This window comes from Notolepis coatsorum (assembly GCF_963971535.1).
Source record: "Notolepis coatsorum genome assembly, chromosome: 19".
In the NCBI taxonomy this organism is placed as follows: Eukaryota; Metazoa; Chordata; class Actinopteri; order Aulopiformes; family Paralepididae; genus Notolepis; species Notolepis coatsorum.
The window spans coordinates 10,761,211-10,781,210 of NC_140183.1; the positions used below are offsets into that span (position 1 = coordinate 10,761,211).

Genomic DNA, 20,000 nt, shown 5'->3' on the forward strand with positions numbered 1-20,000 from the left:
AGAACCACCGGTCTGGAGATCACTACAGTACGTCCCTCTAGATGTAACACCCACCTCCTGCTCTTGGAGTGGCAGGGGATGTCGTGTTTCAGGCTGTTCTCCTCGATCTGCAGCGTGTGGTTGAAGGAGCCGTCCAACTCCTGCACAGTCACTTTGATGGGACCCTGTAACACAAGTCATTATGAGTCTGATAACAGGGTCATGTGATGACCTTTGACCCTGTAACACAAGTCATCATGAGTCTGATAAGAGCGGCATGACCTTTGACCCTGTAACACAAGTCATCATGAGTCTGATAAGAGGGGCATGACCTTTGACCCTGTAACACATGTCATTATGAGTCTGATAACAGGGTCATGTGATGACCTTTGACCCTGTAACACATGTATTCTCACCACATATATATCTATCCACACCTGTCTGTATTTACCTGCACATAGTCCTTTTATCTGTAGATACTATATCTATATATATCCTACTCTAACTAGTTACGCTGCTGGACAGTATGGGTGTAACGGTACACAGAAGCCACGGTTCAGTACGTACCTCGGTATTGGGGTCACGGTTCAGTACGATTTCGGTACAACAGAAAAAAAAAATTATAATTTAATTTATACATTTTTTATTATTATTATTATAATTTTTTCATAATAATTTATAATAATTATTATATATTTATGATAATTATTATTATTATTAAATAGAATAATTATGTATAGGCTTGCCGTGGTAGTCAGTGATACTGGTGTCATTCTGTGTTCAGGCATCCACTGAATAAATTAATTGCCTACTGTCCCTTTAACAACTTATCCTTGCTAAGTTTCAGTTTCACTTCTAGAGAATTTTATTTCACGAGACTGAATACTAGAGAACAGATGACATGTTACAACAATGGCAGAGGATTATTTGGATTTAAACACAGTAGCAGTTCAACTGGAGAGGAGCTCAGTATGTAAGTTTCTTTTTTGTATTTGATCAGCTCTGCCTGAGTCCGGCGGGGGAGAATGTTGGTGTGTGTGTTGGCGACGCGTGTGTGTGTCTTTCCATTGGTTTCATTTGCTTCATCTGAAGTCGGACACGGTGTGTCGTGCGCTGTTCTCACATGGACACGGAACCCGCGAGTGCCTGCATGCACGACTGGTGTACCGTAAATTCGCGGGACGAATACACGTACCGTTACAGCCCTACTGAACAGTATGACTTACTACCATAGTGTCTTTACACCTGTCACTGTACATAATAATACTATAACTCTGTACAGTGTACATACATCTGATTAGCACTAAACTCAGTAGTAATAATATGTAAATTTTGTACCCAGTTTAATCACCTGGGCCAGGAGTTAAAAACTGTTAATCCCTATCTGATTGGAGTAGTTGTATCCTGTATTTTGTTCGGACAAATAAAAACAAACTTGTGTTACATTTGCACTCTGGTTGGATGCAAAAAAACTTATTTCCGTTGTACTGTACGTTGTGCTGCATCTAAATCTAAATCCAAATCCTCCCCACTCCACTCACCACGTATTTCTGCGTGCCCGACGAGGTGTAGTCCTGTCTGATCTCCAGCTCCAGCACGTTCCTCTTCCTGTTGAAGGCGAAGCTGCCGAAGAACTTCACCACGGCGCTCTGGTCTCTGGATTAGGGTCAAGGGTCAAGGCTCCAACCGGCTCTTTAAAACGGGCTTTTAACCTATTTTCTGAAAATCCGCCTAAAATACATACCTAAGTAAAAGGAATATTGCTCGACTTCTACAAGGACCATTTGCATATTCTTGGTATCTAGGGACATCTATGGACAAAAAACTGAGTTTTTCTTTGTACAGTTTACCAAAATCACTCCTAATCACTCATTTCTGAATGGATCTTTATGAAATTTGGATATGTACTACATAAGGCTTCAGGCTATGGCTCCGTCTGGATTTGTAAGCCATTCCCCCTTCTGGGGAAATACTACCTCTGGACTACTAACTACTACAGAAAAACTAGAGTAACAAGTTTTTCACCAACTCAAGTTCAGACCTATGTTACTCTATTACGTTAGCACTAAAAGTACATTTTCTTTCTGGAATCAGAAACTTCAAAATGTCATCTTTCAAAAGAGACCAGGCTCGTGCATGTGCTATAAGTATAAAGTATGTTGTTTTGGTTTGCAAAAAAGTATGCAGTCCTCAAGTTAAAGTTAAAAAATTGCCACTTTTCTGCCCGCTTGATAACAGGTTAAATAAATGTAAAAAAATAAAAAAAATAAAAACAGTTATGAAATTAAGACTGACTGAGCAATTTCGTACAATTTCGCAGTTTGACCATCTTATACCTCTCTCTGTAAGCCTAAGGAGTCGCTCACCTTCTTTGCAGGGCTATAACTTTTTTAATATTATAGCTATATCGACATTACTATGGCCCATTCAACATCGGGTATCTATCGTTCCGGATGTGGGAACGTTATATTTTTCCATTCATACATTGTCGTGTTAATACCGTCGTGAATATAAGTATGTTTTAGAGTGTTCTGCAGTAATTCCGGAGAACGCAAGTTATAGGCCCTGACGCATATTATACATAATCGATATGGCGTTTCGTTCCTATACACGCTATATTAAAAAATTCAAATGCATATGATCGGTATACATTATGCTCTATCATGCGTGAAGAAAAGGGGAAGGGGTCGTTTATGATTCCTTGATTGTCAGTAACGGCTTTCTTTAGTACGACATCATACGTTGATCAGATGGATTGCAATGAAATAAATGGACAATCGAGCTGGAATTAACGTTAGATTCCTCTTACCTGTGGCCGATGAGTCTGGAGAAAAAATATTCCAATTATTTGATTTCCATCTGCTAGATCCATTTTCCGTTTGTACGACGCAATAAACGCCGAAAGCATATTGATTCTTGCGTCTCGAAAGCGATCCAATGCACTAGAGCAGGGGTCTCAAACTTGCGCCCCGCGCGCCAATTGCAGCCCGCTGGATGATATTTTGCGGCCCCCTACTTGACATCAAAGTTTCAATAAAAAAAAAAAAATGTATATATATATTTTTTTTTTATGTTGTGGGACTTGTACAGCACTTTGTTCAACTTTGTCAGTGCTGTAAAGTTTAAACCTTTTTAAATCTTAGACAAACAAAACACTTTGCTTTCATGAAATATTGTAAGCCGTCATTTGAGGCTTTATAAAAGCAGCACAATGAACACAAATCTGTCAGTGCAGAGTCCGACCTCATCTTAAATAACAAACAGCATTGCTTGTTGTAGTTAACAAAGAGAGGCAGAGTTGATTTTGCAAAAAAAAAAGAAAAAGAATCATATATATATAATATTTGATGCAGCCCAGCCTCACCCAGACTCTACCTCCAGCGGCCCCCAGGTAAATTGAGTTTGAGACCCCTGCACTAGAGTGTTTGTCTGGATCCACATAACAAGAGAGCTCTGCCCGTAAAATTTTCGCCGATGCACAGAACGCACCATCCGGTTGAGAGTGGAGTGCAACTGGCCCGAAATCCACCAGGCGGCGGTATTGAGCCGTTGCAATATCCGACAGAGTCCAGAGTCTCCCGGAGCCTTGCTGGATGAATTATGAATGCCAATAGCGAATAAAGGAAATAACGATCATAAAAACGAGTTAACTCGTTTCTGGCGCTCAACGCATGGCGGCCAATAATGAGTATACTCGTTAATGGCGCAGAAACGGTTAATGTTGCCTGTTAATGTTACCTGTTAATGTTGCCTGTTAATGTTGCCTGTTAATGTTGCCTGTTAATGTTACCTGTTAATGTTGCCTGTTAATGTTGCCTGTTAATGTTGCCTGTTAACACCTTCCTTTCTAAAACACTTGAACGTGCCTGATCTCAAACCTACCGAAGTCAGTTTAGAACCTTGATGACCAATATATATGATAAAATAACAGCAATACGAGTTCATGTTTAGATATTGCGTGTTGAAGGATACACCCATTGTTTGATGAGGGGCCCGATGTCTTTGCCTGAGACGTTAGAAATGGACTTGAGGAAACCATGAGTAGAAACCAACATCTGACTCCACATGTGACTCTGGTACTTCTGAGAGGAGGCAGTACTGGCCAGGCTCAGGAGTTTATTAAACACCTGAAGAGAGAAGAGAGGAGAGGGGAGAGAGGAGAGGAGAGGGGAGAGGGGAGAGGAGAGGGGAGAGGGGAGAGGGGAGAGAGGAGAGAAGAGAGAGGAGAGGGTACAAGAGGAGAGGGTAAGAGAGAGGGGAGATGAGAGGAAATGAGAGGGAAGAGAGGAGATGAGAGGTGAGGAGAGGTTATGAGAAGAGAGGGGAGAGGAAATGAGAGGAGAGGGGAGAGGTGAGGAGAGGGGAGAGCGGAGAGGGTAAGAGAGGAGAGGGTAAGAGAGAGGGGAGATGAGAGGAGAGGAGAGGAGAGGTGAGGAGAGGGGAGAGCGGAGAGGGTAAGAGAGGAGAGGGTAAGAGAGAGGGGAGATGAGAGGAGAGGAGAGGAGAGGTGAGGAGAGGTGAGGAGAGGGGAGAGCGGAGAGGGTAAGAGAGGAGAGGGTAAGAGAGAGGGGAGATGAGAGGAGAGGAGAGGTGAGGAGAGGTGAGGAGAGGGGAGAGCGGAGAGGGTAAGAGAGGAGAGAGGAGAGGGTAAGAGAGGAGAGGGGAGAGAGGAGAGGGTAAGAGAGAGGGGAGATGAGAGGTGAGGAGAGGAGAGGGGAGCGGAGAGGAGAGGTGAGGAGAGGGTAAGAGAGGAGAGATGAGGATAGGAGAGGAGAGGGGAGGAGATAAGGTGAGAGAAGAGGAGAGGAGGGCAGATGTGAGGAGAGGATATGAGAGGAGAGGATATGAGAGGAGAGGAGAGGAGGGGAGAGGAGAGAGTAAGAGAGGAGAGGAGAGGGGAGGAGATGAGATGAGGAGAGAAGAGGAGACGAGGAGAGAAGACAAGAGGAGAGAAGAGAAGAGGGGGGAGAGGAGAGAAGAGAGGAGTGAAGAGAGGAGAGGAGAGAAGAGAGGTGAGGAGGAGAAGAGAGGACAAGAGAGGATAATTCACATGGTCTGTTAGAATATGGTGAACACAGTGGAAATTATGATAGCAAACCATGATATATTGTCCTTTCTACCCACTATCTTCTTTTTGAAGTATAAACTCTCCCTCAGAGTCATCAGATCTGTAACACAATTGGGGTTGGGTATCGTTTAGATTTTTCCGATCCTCGTCCTCGGATCCAGTTCTGGTGCCTGGTGTCAGCGCTGTGCGTAATGGAGTCCAGATAGTATGGACTAGGGTTGGGTACCTTTCAATATTTGAACCGGTACCGGTACCAGTGCCAGTTCCTGGAATTCGGTATCGGTACCCAACGGTACATTTTTAATGGTACTTGACTTTTGTTTTCCTTTCAAACATTTAGTTATTTACTGTTGTAACACACCACACAAACCAAATTGCATGAATATCAAAATCTCCTGGCCATCCTCAGTAAATATGATCAAACTCCTCTGACCTCTGACCTGAAGAGACGGGACAGTAATATATATATATATATGTAGGAAAGGATCCTCTTGTCTAGTGATATTACACTCTTATACTAATAAACTAAATGTAAAAGGTACCAAAATCTGGTACCGATTCATCTAGCATGAATCTGTACCCGGCAGTACGAGTTAGATACCCCACCCTAGTATCGAGCGTGTTGGAAGCAGTACCGCCTGGCAGCCCACCGCCGACGTGGTCAAACTGTCCACTGTTAGCGCTCGCACCCTCGGAGACAAAATGTCTTCATTCTTTCCAGTGGTCTGACCTGTAACATGAACTCCAGACAAAATGTCTCCCTTCCTTCCAGTGGTCTGACCTGTAACATGAACTCCAGACAAAATGTCTCCCTTCTTTCCAGTGGTCTGACCTGTAACATGAACTCCATGCTGATCCGGTTCTCGATCAGCCTCATGACCAGGTGGGCTTTACACTGGAACATCCGGTAGTACTCCCAGGACAGGGTGTGGGGGTGCTTGATGGAGAAGTGCAGGTGAGGGGTCGGGCTGGGGACACAGAAACAAGAGCGCATTAGAACCAGAAGTGATTATTAGTTAGAGGAACCAGCAGTGATTATTAGTTAGAGGAACCAGCAGTGATTATTAGTTAGAGGAAGAGACTACAGTCAGTAACTTACTGACTACAGAACAGAGTAACTTACTAACTACAGAACAGAGTAACTTACTAACTACAGAGCAGAGTAACTTACTGACTACAGAGCAGAGTAACTTACTAAGTACAGAACAAAATGTACCAGCATCTGGCTGGTGGTGATTTCCTACCCTGACGTTATTAGCTGGTTTATAGCAACGCAGACATATAAACCTACGGTTTGAATGTTTAATGGTTGAGAGTTTGAATGTGTTTAATCGTTGAGAGCCGAGGGTTGATCTCAGCATGTCTTCCTCCATCTCTTTACCCGACACATGTAAACAAGCCTCGTCGACTCTTCAAACCGACTCGTCTTGTGAGCCAAATTGTTCAGGTTCACCCCCGCCTCTCACTCTTTCTCTCTCAACAAACACAAAGTAAGCCTCATCAACTCTCTGGATCAACAATAATCTCAAAAAGCCAGATCGCTCTCTTTCAACATACCATATGAGTTACATGGTCTAATGTCCTGGCTGAGTAGTTGACGGGCACCACACGGCTGTGTGAAGGGCTCTCCGGAGCTACTCCAGCCTGCCTGTGATTTATGACCAGAGAGAGCGGAGAGCCAGCCAAAGCGGTGTGAGGCTGAGGAATAACTCTACTCCGACGAGCTGGAGGACGCCATCATAATATACTTTGGATTTCCTTTAACTAACACACAAGTCTCCAAGTCACATGAGTCTCCCAGTCACACAAGTCACACGAGTCTCCCAGTCAGACAAGTGACTTGGAGACTTGTGTGACTGGGAGACTCATGTGACTGGGAGACTTGTGTGACTTGTGTGACTGGGAGACTTGTGTGACTGGGAGACTTGTGTGACTGGGAGACTTGTGTGACTTGGAGACTTGTGTGACTGGGAGACTTGTGTGACTGGGAGACTTGTGTGACTTGGAGACTTGTGTGACTGGGAGACTCGTGTGACTTGTGTGACTTGGAGACTTGTGTGACTGGGAGACTTGTGTGACTGGGAGACTTGTGTGACTTGGAGACTTGTGTGACTGGGAGACTCGTGTGACTTGGAGACTTGTGTGACTGGGAGACTTGTGTGACTTGGAGACTTGTGTGACTTGGAGACTTGTGTGACTGGGAGACTTGTGTGACTGGGAGACTTATGTGACTGGGAGACTTGTGTGACTGGGAGACTCGTGTGACTTGTGTGACTGGGAGACTTGTGTGACTGGGAGACTTGTGTGACTGGAAGACTCGTGTGACTTATGTGACTTGGAGACTTGTGTGACTGGGAGACTCGTGTGACTTGGAGACTTGTGTGACTGGGAGACTTGTGTGACTGGAGACTTGTGTGACTGGGAGACTCGTGTGACTTGGAGACTTGTGTGACTGGGAGACTCATGTGACTGGGAGACTCGTGTGACTTATGTGACTTGGAGACTTGTGTGTCTGGGAGACTTGTGTGACATGGAGACTCGTGTGACTTGTGTGACTGAGAGACTTGTGTGACTGGGAGACTCGTGTGACTTGTGTGACTGGGAGACTTGTGTGACTGGGAGACTCGTGGGAGACTTGTGTGACTGGGAGACTCGTGTGACTTGTGTGACTGGGAGACTCATGTGACTTGTGTGACTGGGAGACGTGGTAAATACACAGGTCACAACATGTTTACAGGAACGTTTGGGAGTTGCATTTTGATTGTATTTAGAGTATATTTCCTGACTGTAGTGAACTAGGCTAGATGTCTGCCCCACTTCCAGTGATGAAGCTAAGCTAGGCTAACGGTCCAGGCGTTCCCTAAGCCCAATGCATGCAGAGAGACGAAAAAGGTATGTATCTTCTTGTCTAAAACCAGGGAAGATGTTAAATAAGCTAATTTCCCAAGATGTTGGAGTTTTACTTTAATATTGCTACGATTTCATATACATTCTTTTTACAAAAAAAAGGATTGGAATTTGATCAGGCTTACAGGACACATTGGCCTTATACTCTTATAACTGTTAGACCTCAACACCCAAGATGGCGGCGTCCTAACTGAGGGACATTAGCCGATCCATCTATCCACACAATTAGTCTACTTCATATCCCGGTAAATATTCATGTTGGGTATATCGGGTCAGCGTGTGCAGACTGCCACTCTTAATAAACCCCCCTGGCGCGCTGACGTGCCACAGACTGACCACGACGCCGTGGGTTAAAGCGCTGGAAAGAATCAGATCCAAAGATCACAGACAACGATCTTTAGCTATAGCGGTTTCAAATTCCTCCGTCGGAATTCGTTAAGAAGAAATACAACAACGAAAAGGAAGAAAGTCACGGCGACCCAAAGTGATTCACTGTGAAATACAAAGCTGTTAAGAAACCACAAGTGATAGCTGAACAAGTGTAAAGAGTAGGGTTGGGCACCGAGAACCCGTTCTAATAGGAACCGGTTCCTAACTTCCGGTTCTGGAACCAGAAGTAACATATTTGCATTTCGATTCTTAATTTCGATTCTTAAAAAAGAAAAAAAAAACTTAATTTTTTTTTACTTTGTTAATTAATACCCTAGTTACAGTACAGCAACCAAATGAAACTGTATCAAGTCAACTGACAATGTGAATAGTATGAAAAAAATTAAAGATTTTTCAAAAATAAAATTAAAAATCTCCTGCTAAATAAGCTGCGACCTGTTTTGACCTGCACCTCAAAGAACAGGAATCGAGAATCGTTTAGAACAGGAATCGAAATGGAGAATCGGAACCGGAACCGGAATTGTTCAAATCCAAACGATGCCCAACCCCAGTGAAGAGAGACGGGCCGGCGGGCTCACTTGTCCTTCTCCTTGCCACCGCTGAAGGTCGGGTGCAACAGGACTCCTCCCATCTTCAGCTCGTACTCCACGATGCGGTCCAGCTCCTGCAGGACGACCAGACACTTATTAAGACTTCATTCACTCACTCACTCACTCACTCACTCACTCACTCACTCACACACCGACGGCGGAGGCAGCCATGCAAGGTCGGGAGCAGACACTGTCTAACCCTAACAGTCTGATTACCAGACGACCGCTCTACCCCCTGAGATACTGTCTAATAATAATAATAATAATGGATTGGATTTATATAGCGCTCTTCGTGACACCCCAGAGACCCCAGAGCGCTTACAGAGTCCATTATTCGTTCATACACAGTCATACCGGTGGTGGTAAGCTACAATTGCAGCCAGAGCTGCCCTGAGGCAGACTCACGGAAGCGTGGCGAATAATCAACGCCTACGGCCCCTCCGACCACCAACATTCATTCACATGCATACACATTCATACGAGGCAAGTAGGTTAAGTGTCTTGCCCAAGGACACAACGGCAGTGGGATGGACATGGGCTTGAGCGGGATTCGAACCACCAACCCTTCGATCATTGGACGACCCGCTCTACCCCTGAGCCACGCTGCCCCAGTGCGCCCCACACCTAACTGTCTAACCCTAACCTTCTGATTACCAGACGACAGCTCTACCTCCTGAGCCACTGTCTAACCCTAACAGTCTGATTACCAGACGACCGCTCTACCTCCTGAGACACTGCTAACCCCAACCTTCAGATTACCAGACGACCGCTCTACCTCCTGAGACACTGTCTAACCCTAACCTTCTGATTACCAGACGACCGCTCTACCCCCTGAGACACTGTCCAACCCTAACCTTCTGATTACCAGACGACCGCTCTACCTCCTGAGCCACTGTCTAACCCTAACCTTCAGATTACCAGACGACCCGCTCTACCTCCTGAGACACTGTCTAACCCTAACCTTCAGATTACCAGATTACCTGCTCTACCTCCTGAGCCACTGTCTAACCCTAACCTTCTGATTACCAGACGACCGCTCTACCCCCTGAGACACTGTCCAACCCTAACCTTCTGATTACCAGACGACCGCTCTACCTCCTGAGCCACTGTCTAACCCTAACCTTCAGATTACCAGACGACTGCTCTACCTCCTGAGCCACTGTCTAACCCTAACCTTCAGATTACCAGACGACTGCTCTACCTCCTGAGCCACTGTCTAACCCTAACCTTCAGATTACCTGCTCTACCTCCTGAGCCACTGTCTAACCCTAACCTTCTGATTACCAGACGACCGCTCTACCTCCTGAGACACTGTCCAACCCTAACCTTCTGATTACCAGACGACCGCTCTACCTCCTGAGACACTGTCCAACCCTAACCTTCTGATTACCAGACGACCGCTCTACCTCCTGAGACACTGTCTAACCCTAACCTTCTGATTACCAGACGACCGCTCTACCTCCTGAGACACTGTCCAACCCTAACCTTCTGATTACCAGACGACCGCTCTACCTCCTGAGACACTGTCTAACCCTAACCTTCTGATTACCAGACGACCGCTCTACCTCCTGAGACACTGTCTAACCCTAACCTTCTGATTACCTGCTCTACCTCCTGAGCCACTGTCTAACCCTAACCTTCTGATTACCAGACGACCGCTCTACCTCCAGTCCTGAGACACTGTCGCCCCATAGAACACTAGTATTCGCGGGATAAACTGGGAAAGGAGCTTCTTTTGGGTTAATTGTGCAGAGAACCTCCGTCTCCTCTTCTTGCAGAAAGCCCGAGAGACTGACCCACCAAGACGTGGACAAGAACCGTCTTAATCAGTTCCACGTTTTTTTTCAACTACTTGAGGTGCTTTTTGATTCAGTCTGGCGGCCTCCTGAACAGCTTAAAAAGTAGTTATGTGACCAAAGCTGAATTAAATACTGCTAATTGGAGAGTAGTTTAAATGGCTGCCAGGCCCGGGCTCCCAGGAGCCCCAGCGCCTCTTAAAGTCTGTGGTCTTGGCAACACTTTCCGACTGTAGGACAGACAACTTGCACAACTTTACACAAAAACAACACATCACAAAAACACCGTATTGATGCTGGAAATGCCTGAATAGAACCAGCTGTTCTTTAAAAAAAAATCCATAAGAATCACCTTCCTTTGAATCATAATTAAGCTACGGTAGGGCAGGGAGGTGTACTGAAGGTATAAGTGTCATGGGTTTTTAATATACTGTCATTCACAATAGATACAAATTGTAAAAGGTTGTAATATATATATATATACATTAAGGCTGGGACTTTATCGCATTGATTTCTATTAATTAACTACAGAAAGAATTAAAAGTTTTTAAAAAATGTATGCATTTAATCGCATGATGATTTTTCTTTATTGTGTAAGAATGTTACATTTCAAAGGAGACCAGACTCATGCATGTCGCTGCTGTCGGGACAAAACCTCATAACTCCAAAAACCCAACTTTTCAGCAGATGAAAAAAACGAACACAGATTTGAGGGTGAATAGAGTTAGGAGGTTTAGACAGATGATCGGTTTAATGCTTTCCCATTGTTTAAACTTTGTAAAACCCACACACACATATGGAGGATGATCTACGGAGTTGATTTATATAATAAAAAAAAAATTCAAAAAATGGAGTTATGAGGTTTTGTCCCGACAGCAGCGATGTGCTATAAGTATAAAGTATAATAAATCGCAAATAACTTTTTTTCTTAGTATGGTTTGTTCATAAAATAAATTGAGATCAATCAAGAGTTTTTTTTCCCCAATGGTCAACTGTTCTGGAATGTACTTGAAAGTACTGCGTTTTACTTTTACCTCGAAAGTGCTTGAGTTCACAAAAGGTCCTTTGCGCTATATATAGATTGTTGCTAAAATTGCAGCACTTTGTTAAAATTGCATTGATCTGTTGGTCTGTGTAGTAGCTAATACAGGATGTTGCTGCCTAAACGTATGTATAATGTATATTCATTTATTCACTCATATACCAAAATTCATTTGAATAGAACAATTTAGCTTTTCGCATCAAATATTGATATCGAGTCCCACCACTAATATACATACTATATATTTTTAAGAAATATCCTTGCAGCAGTATGACAATTAGAAAATTTGAAAATAAAGCATTTTGAATTAAACGACACCATGTTGTATTACATTAAAATAAACAGTGAAACCAGCCTTTAGAGACATTACCTCTTTGATCCAGTGTCTGTATTCATTGACTCCAAATGTCTTCTTCAGGTAGAGGCCAAAGATGTAGCCTGAGATCCCTTTCAGGACCCACTCGTCAGCCCTACAGGACACAGAGACAACCATTATATCATAATATCATAACCATAATACCATAACCTTTCAGGACCCACTCGTCTGTCCTACAGGACACAGATACAACCATTATATCATAAATAATACTATAACCTTTCAGGACCCACTCATCAGCACTACAGAACACAGAGACAACTATCATAATAATTAATTATTATTATAATTATGCACTGTTAAGGACCGGAGATCACTGCAGAGGGTAGTGAAAATAGCCCAACGGCGCATCACCAAGCCCCCCCCCCCCCCCCCCCCATCTCATCAATCTATGAGAAGTGGTGCTTGTGGAGAGCACGGAACATCATCAGGAGACGCTTCTCACCCCAAACATGGACTGTTTACCCCGCCTGCGGGGTACTCGCTCTGGGGCACGCTACCGCAGCCTCCCAGAGTCCCAGGCAGAACCAACAGGACCACAAATAGTTTCTTCCCCTCAGCAGCTGTCAGACTTCTGAATCAAAACTCTACTTAGCCCACTGCACCTCACTGTATACCTGTGTATATAGCCCATAGCTTATGTAGACTTTATTTTAATTATGATATATTTATCCTCACCATCGCACATTGTGCACTGCCAGTGCTAACCATTGCACTTTACTGTACAGTTTTATTTATATGTGTCTTATTGCAACTGACTGTTGATTGTCACATCCTGGTTGGACGTACACAATCTCGTTGCACTGTCTTGTACTGTGTAATGACAATTAAGTGAATCTAATCTAATCTAATAATACCATAATCCCATAACCTTTCAGGACCCACTCATCAGTCAAAATATGTATTTTCCTGTATTGTTCCTGAATTGTTCCTGCATTTACATTCACATTTAGTCCTTTAGCTGAATGCTTTTATCCAAGACGACTTACAAGTTCTGTACGACAAGTCAGCAGGAAGGTACAACTATATCAGCCGAGTAACAATGTTCATCCAGTCAGCAGGAAGGTACAACTATATCAGCCGAGTAACAATGTTCATCAAGTCAGCAGGAAGGTACAACTCTATCAGCCGAGTAACAATGTTCATCAAGTATTGTTTCTGCACATTCAAAACATATCACACCTGTTTAATCTTTAAAGATGATGTTCTATTTTGACTTTTTGTGTCTCGTAAGAATCGTGTCTGAGACACTTGATCCTTGATGATAATGAAGGAAGTAGTGTTAGCCTGGTGTCTGGGTTCTCTGAGTAGCCTGGTGTCTGGGTTCTCTGAGTAGCTTGGTGTCTGGGTTCTCTGAGTAGCGTTAGCCTGGTGTCTGGGTTCTCTGAGTAGCCTGGTGTCTGGGTTCTCTGAGTAGCGTTAGCCTGGTGTCTGGGTTCTCTGAGTAGCGTTAGCCTGGTGTCTGGGTTCTCTGAGTAGTCTGGTGTCTGGGTTCTCTGAGTAGTCTGGTGTCTGGGTTCTCTGAGTAGCCTGGTGTCTGGGTTCTCTGAGTAGCGTTAGTCTGGTGTCTGGGTTCTCTGAGTAGCGTTAGTCTGGTGTCTGGGTTCTCTGAGTAGCGTTAGTCTGGTGTCTGGGTTCTCTGAGTAGCCTGGTGTCTGGGTTCTCTGAGTAGTGTTAGTCTGGTGTCTGGGTTCTCTGAGTAGTGTTAGCCTGGTGTCTGGGTTCTCTGAGTAGTCTGGTGTCTGGGTTCTCTGAGTAGTCTGGTGTCTGGGTTCTCTGAGTAGCGTTAGCCTGGTGTCTGGGTTCTCTGAGTAGCCTGGTGTCTGGGTTCTCTGAGTAGCGTTAGGCTGGTGTCTGGGTTCTCTGAGTAGTCTGGTGTCTGGGTTCTCTGAGTAGCCTGGTGTCTGGGTTCTCTGAGTAGCGTTAGTCTGGTGTCTGGGTTCTCTGAGTAGTCTGGTGTCTGGGTTCTCTGAGTAGCGTTAGGCTGGTGTCTGGGTTCTCTGAGTAGTCTGGTGTCTGGGTTCTCTGAGTAGCCTGGTGTCTGGGTTCTCTGAGTAGCCTGGTGTCTGGGTTCTCTGAGTAGCCTGGTGTCTGGGTTCTCTGAGTAGTGTTAGCCTGGTGTCTGGGTTCTCTGAGTAGCGTTAGCCTGGTGTCTGGGTTCTCTGAGTAGTCTGGTGTCTGGGTTCTCTGAGTAGCCTGGTGTCTGGGTTCTCTGAGTAGCGTTAGGCTGGTGTCTGGGTTCTCTGAGTAGTGTTAGCCTGGTGTCTGGGTTCTCTGAGTAGTCTGGTGTCTGGGTTCTCTGAGTAGCGTTAGCCTGGTGTCTGGGTTCTCTGAGGAAACGTGGCAGAGAGAACAACACAACACCCACAGCTTTTATGAGCCCGTCTTTATTAGCTCGTTAAGAAAACAACAGACAACCTTCTTGATTCAACCTTGGTGGTTTCACCTCTTAAAAGTGTAACTGAAGGCAGCCTGGCTGCACTGAAGTAGCCAGGATGATTTCATCCATACATCCGTCGGTGATGGCCATGATGGGAGTTATGTAATTATTTATAAAAGCCTCGATCTGCAATTTCATCCACGTCGTCCTACGACTTTCTTTTGTTCATTGTTTATTTCTTTCCAAAACATGGCACACAAATGACTATTCCATTAAAAGAATATATTTTGTCTAAACTTAACCATGTTGCGGATAAACACCCCTCTGTTTTAGGGACAATGAACCAGAGAGGCTCAGGCCCACCATGCTGCTCCGGCAGTCTCTCCTGGGGGCTCAGCAACAGTGCCTGGGTCAGTCTCACAACCAGCCGCTGTCTTCAATTACAGGCTGGAGGAAGGATTATTAAAGCACACTTTGATTCATTGTTAGGAGGCGATGCCATGCTTCACTGTGGTCTGTTACACTTACACAACAGCAGACCAACACAGAGCAGCAGCACGTCACTCAAACAAACAACCAGGGAAACAGGAGCGAGGGGGAGAGGAGAGAGGAGAGGACAGGAGAGCTGAGAGAGGAGAGGAGAGGAGAGAGAGGAGAGGAGAGCTGAGAGAGGAGAGGAGAGGGGAGAGAGAGGAGAGAGGAGAGGAGAGGGGAGAGAGAGGAGAGGAGAGCTGAGAGAGGAGAGGAGAGGAGAGAGAGGAGAGGAGAGCTGAGAGAGGAGAGGAGAGGGGAGAGAGAGGAGAGGAGAGGGGAGAGAGAGGAGAGGAGAGCTGAGAGAGAAGAGGAGAGCTGAGAGAGGAGAGGAGAGCTGAGAGAGGAGAGGAGAGGAGATGATAGGAGAGCTGAGAGAGGAGAGGAGAGATAGGAGAGAGGGGAGAGGAGAGGAGAGAAGAGATAGGAGAGGATAGGAGAGCTGAGAGGAGAGGATAGGAGAAGAGGAGAGAAAAGAGGATAGAGAGGAGAGCTGAGAGGAAAAGAGAGGAGAGAAAAGAGGATAGAGGAGAGGAGAGCTGAGAGGAGAAGAGAGAGCTGAGAGAGAAGAGAAGAGAAGAGAAGAGAAGAGAAGAGAAGACGTCAGAAGGATCCGCCCCTTCCTGACAAAAGAAGCCACCCAACTCCTCGTCCAATCATCAAATCCAAATCTCCCGCCTCGACTACTGCAACGCACTGCTTGCTGGCCTCCCGGCCGCGTGTAGCCTTTTTACAACGCATCCGCGTTTCCAGCGCTCTGATTGGCCAGGTCATGTGACATGTGCGCCCAATAGCGTGTTTGCCCATTTCCGCGTCGAACAGCCTGCAAACTACCTGCCGTTCTATCGCCATGCTCTAAGACAAACTCTAACCTTAACCAACTTCGAAAGAGTGCCTAAGCTTTACCGGCGAAAGAACTTGCCGTCACGCTCTAAGACAAACTCTAACCTTAACCAACTTCGAAGAGTGCCTAAGCTTAACCAGTGTAGAAACTTGCCGTCCCACGATTGGCGCTCATGTCACATGACCTGGCCAATCAGAGCGCAAAACGGGAACCCGGAAACGTTGTAAAAAGGCTTCAAGCCTCCCGGCCACTGCCACCTGGCCTCTTCAACTCATTCAGAATGCAGCGGCCCGCCTGATCTCAAACCTACCGAAGTCGGCCCATGTCACCCCACTCCTTAGGGGCCTGCACATGGCCGCTCGAATCCGCTTCAAGGCCCTCGACCTGGCATACCGTGTGGCAAGGGGAACTGCTCCCGCCTACCTCTGGTCAATAGTCTCTAACTACTAGGGGTTGGGGAAAAAATCGATACGTAGTAGTATTGCGATACTTTGCGTGGCGATACTGTATCGATACAGGGACGCCAAGTATCGATATTTAATTATTCATAAAAAAAATTATTTGTATAAGGAAGTTGCATTGTTCATTTCAATACCTGTAATAGTACAGTAGTCCACACACACATGTGCATTCAGTTAAGTTGGAATATGACTGTAATACAAACAGTTCAGTTTGTCAGGTACATGCAACACAGATTACAGTGTTTACATCTGTCTGCTTGAGAAAATACCATGTTCTGCAATAGAAATTATTGAAGTGAGATGAACAGACCGTGACAAAGTTTTACTTTGCAGTTGAAAAAAGGTAATAAATCAAATTTGATCAAAAAAATATATATATATATATATTTCGCAATACTCAGCGGATCGCGATATATTTAGTATCGCGATACTATCGTATTGTGGCGCAAGTATCGCGATAGTATCGTATCGTGAGGTCTCTGTCGATTCCCACCCCTACTAACTACACACCCTCAAGACCCCTACACTCTGCATCTTCTGGCCGTCTCAGACCCACTCCTATCCGAGCTCCGGGAGGGTCATCAAGGAGAACCTGCCTTTTCTCAGTCCTTGCACCACAATGGTGGAATGAACTACCCACCCCAGTTAGGACAGCCGAAACCCGTCCAATCTTTCGCCGTCGACTAAAGACGCAGTTCTTCAACCACTATCTGAAATACATTTTCTTATTATAATTGTTTTTAATCTAACCCTAACTAACCTTACTGTCATGCACTTGTCCTAATAAACTAACCTACACTGTAGCACTCAACACTTTGATGAACATTGTTACTCAGCTGATAGAGTTGTACCCTTCCTGATGACTTGTTGTACAGAACATGTAAGTCGCTTTGGATAAAAGCGTCAGCTAAATGACTAAATGTAAGAGAAGAGAAGAGAAGAGAAGAGAAGAGAAGAGAAGAGAAGAGAAGAGAAGAGAAGAGAAGAGAAGAGAAGAGAAGAGAAGAGAAGAGAAGAGAAGAGAAGAGAAGAGAAGAGAAGAGAAGAGAAACAGGGGATTCATTGTTTGTTTGTTGGTATGAAAGGTTTGGACCTTAACTCTAACCTGGTTAAACTCACACAAACAGGGACATACAGTACAAACGCACACACCAGCCAGCGAGCAAAACAGGCTTATGCATAACATCTGCAAGTACGTACACACACACAGCAATTTCCCCCAATTTGAACCTGAGTCAAACACTATTGACAGGCTGGCAGACATGATGTCCTAAGGTTGGCTCATGTGTTTTCAAGCACTGGCTGTACTTGAGACTGCTAGGGATGACGCAAGAGGCCGGTTCTGTACTAAATCATCAGCAACAAGGCCTCTTTATTACAAGACACAACATCTAACCCTGGAATGCTAGTCAACGTTACTACAATCATGAGTAGAGCAGAGTGAATTGGCCCATTTTCTTTGTATTATCTTTTATTTAATTATTATCTTTAAAGAACCTTCCCTCCTGTGTCTCCCTCTCAGCCTTCCTACTGTCTCAATAAAGAAGCTTCCCTCCTGTGTCTCCCTCTCAGCCTTCCTATTGTCTCAATAAAGAAGCTTCTCTCCGGTGTCTCCCTCTCAGCCTTCCTACTGTCTCAATAAAGAAGCTTCCCTCCTGTGTCTCCCTCTCCGCCTTCCTACTGTCTCAATAAAGAAGCTTCCCTCCTGTGTCTCACTCTCAGCCTTCCTACTGTCTCAATAAAGAATACATACTAAGAGCGTGCAATACAAGGCAATAAATGGGAACTATTTCATATGAAACGATCAGCCTAATGCCTAGTGATAGATTCCTATTGGTACCACACATACTAGCAAATGCATCAAACAACAAACATGTTAACTGCAAGGCGTTTAATCCCACTTCGATGTGGTAACAATGTGTACATTTAGTAACTCAAAGTTTCATCGGAATGTACTCTTGATTTTTAGTGATGATGCAATAGGTTAAGTTCTGCACTAAATCTCTCTGCCCGGGGGGGGGGGGGGGGGTATACTGTTACTGCACACCATCTGAGGACATGATGTTACCACACACACACACTATGTTAACAACAACAACTACACAGCTTGTCATGATTACTGGATTGTAGGGTCTGTGTGTGGCCATGCGCTCGTTAAGGTATATTATTTTGCTTGGAGAGGGAGCGAGGCCCCAGTCTGAATGATAGATAGTATGAGGTACGTGTTAAACAAACTGTTCTGTTCAACAGCACTCTGCTGGCAGTCACACGAGACCCTCGTTACCCACGGTGTTGGTATGTTTTAAAAAATATTTTATTCATTTGAAGAATGATATAGTCAGCGGTTGAACATGAACGCCGAACATAAACAAGCTCCGAGCAGCAGAAAGCGGCCAGCTGCCGTTAGCTCAGGATGCTGGTTCAGCTGCCGTTAGCTCAGGACGCTGGTTCAGCTGCTGTTAGCTCAGGGCGCTGGTTCAGCTGCTGTTAGCTCAGGGCGCTGGTTCAGCTGCTGTTAGCTCAGGACGCTGGTTCAGCTGCTGTTAGCTCAGGACACTGGTTCAGCTGCCGTTAGCTCAGGACGCTGGTTCAGCTGCCGTTAGCTCAGGGCGCTGGTTCAGCTAGCATTAGCTCAGGACGCTGGTTCAGCTGCCGTTAACTCAGGACGCTGGTTCAGCTGCCGTTAGCTCAGGACGCTGGTTCAGCTGCCGTTAGCTCAGGACGCTGGTTCAGCTGCCGTTAGCTCAGGACGCTGGTTCAACTGCTGTTAGCTCAGGACGCTGGTTCAACTGCTGGTTAGCTCAGGACGCTGGTTCAACTGCTGGTTAGCTCAGGACGCTGGTTCAGCTGCCGTTAGCTCAGGGCGCTGATTCAGCTGCCGTTAGCTCAGGACGCTGGTTCAGCTGCTGTTAGCTCAGGACGCTGGTTCAGCTGCCGTTAGCTCAGGACGCTGGTTCAGCTGCCGTTAGCTCAGGGCGCTGGTTCAGCTGCCGTTAGCTCAGGACGCTGGTTCAGCTGCTGTTAGCTCAGGACGCTGGTTCAGCTGCTGTTAGCTCAAGACGCTGGTTCAGCTAGCGTTAGCTCAGGACGCTGGTTCAGCTGCCGTTAGCTCAGGACGCTGGTTCAGCTGCCGTTAGCTCAGGACGCTGGTTCAGCTGCTGTTAGCTCAGGACGCTGGTTCAACTGCTGTTAGCTCAGGACGCTGGTTCAACTGCTGGTTAGCTCAGGACGCTGGTTCAGCTGCTGTTAGCTCAGGACGCTGGTTCAGCTGCCGTTAGCTCAGGACGCTGGTTCAGCTAGCGTTAGCTCAGGACGCTGGTTCAGCTGCCGTTAGCTCAGGACGCTGGTTCAGCTAGCGTTAGCTCAGGACGCTGGTTCAGCTGCGTTAGCTCAGGACGCTGGTTCAGCTAGCATTAGCTCAGGACACTGGTTCAGCTGCTGTTAGCTCAGGACGCTGGTTCAACTGCTGTTAGCTCAGGACGCTGGTTCAGCTGCCGTTAGCTCAGAAGGCTGGTTCAGTCAAAACTCAGAAGAATAAATTAAAGTGTGTGCGTGTGTGTGCATGTGCGTGCGTGTGTGTGCATGCATGTGTGTCAGCGTTTCCGTTAGCCGGTAATTACCGGTATTTGACCGGCA

At 45.7% G+C, this 20,000-nt stretch overlaps 1 protein-coding gene across 1 annotated transcript in view; it reads right to left on the minus strand.

Annotated features, from left to right (window-relative positions):
• LOC311245932 (transcription initiation factor TFIID subunit 2-like) overlaps positions 1-20,000 on the minus strand; it is a gene marked incomplete at both ends in the record, with an annotated part of 83,762 nt that overhangs the window by 49,048 nt on the left and 14,714 nt on the right. The window contains 6 exons of the mRNA XM_084335956.1: positions 51-164; positions 1,521-1,635; positions 3,952-4,106; positions 5,880-6,015; positions 8,923-9,008; positions 12,143-12,242. Coding sequence (XP_084192082.1) covers positions 51-164; positions 1,521-1,635; positions 3,952-4,106; positions 5,880-6,015; positions 8,923-9,008; positions 12,143-12,242 — 706 coding nt within the window. The remainder of the gene's footprint in view (positions 1-50; positions 165-1,520; positions 1,636-3,951; positions 4,107-5,879; positions 6,016-8,922; positions 9,009-12,142; positions 12,243-20,000) is intronic.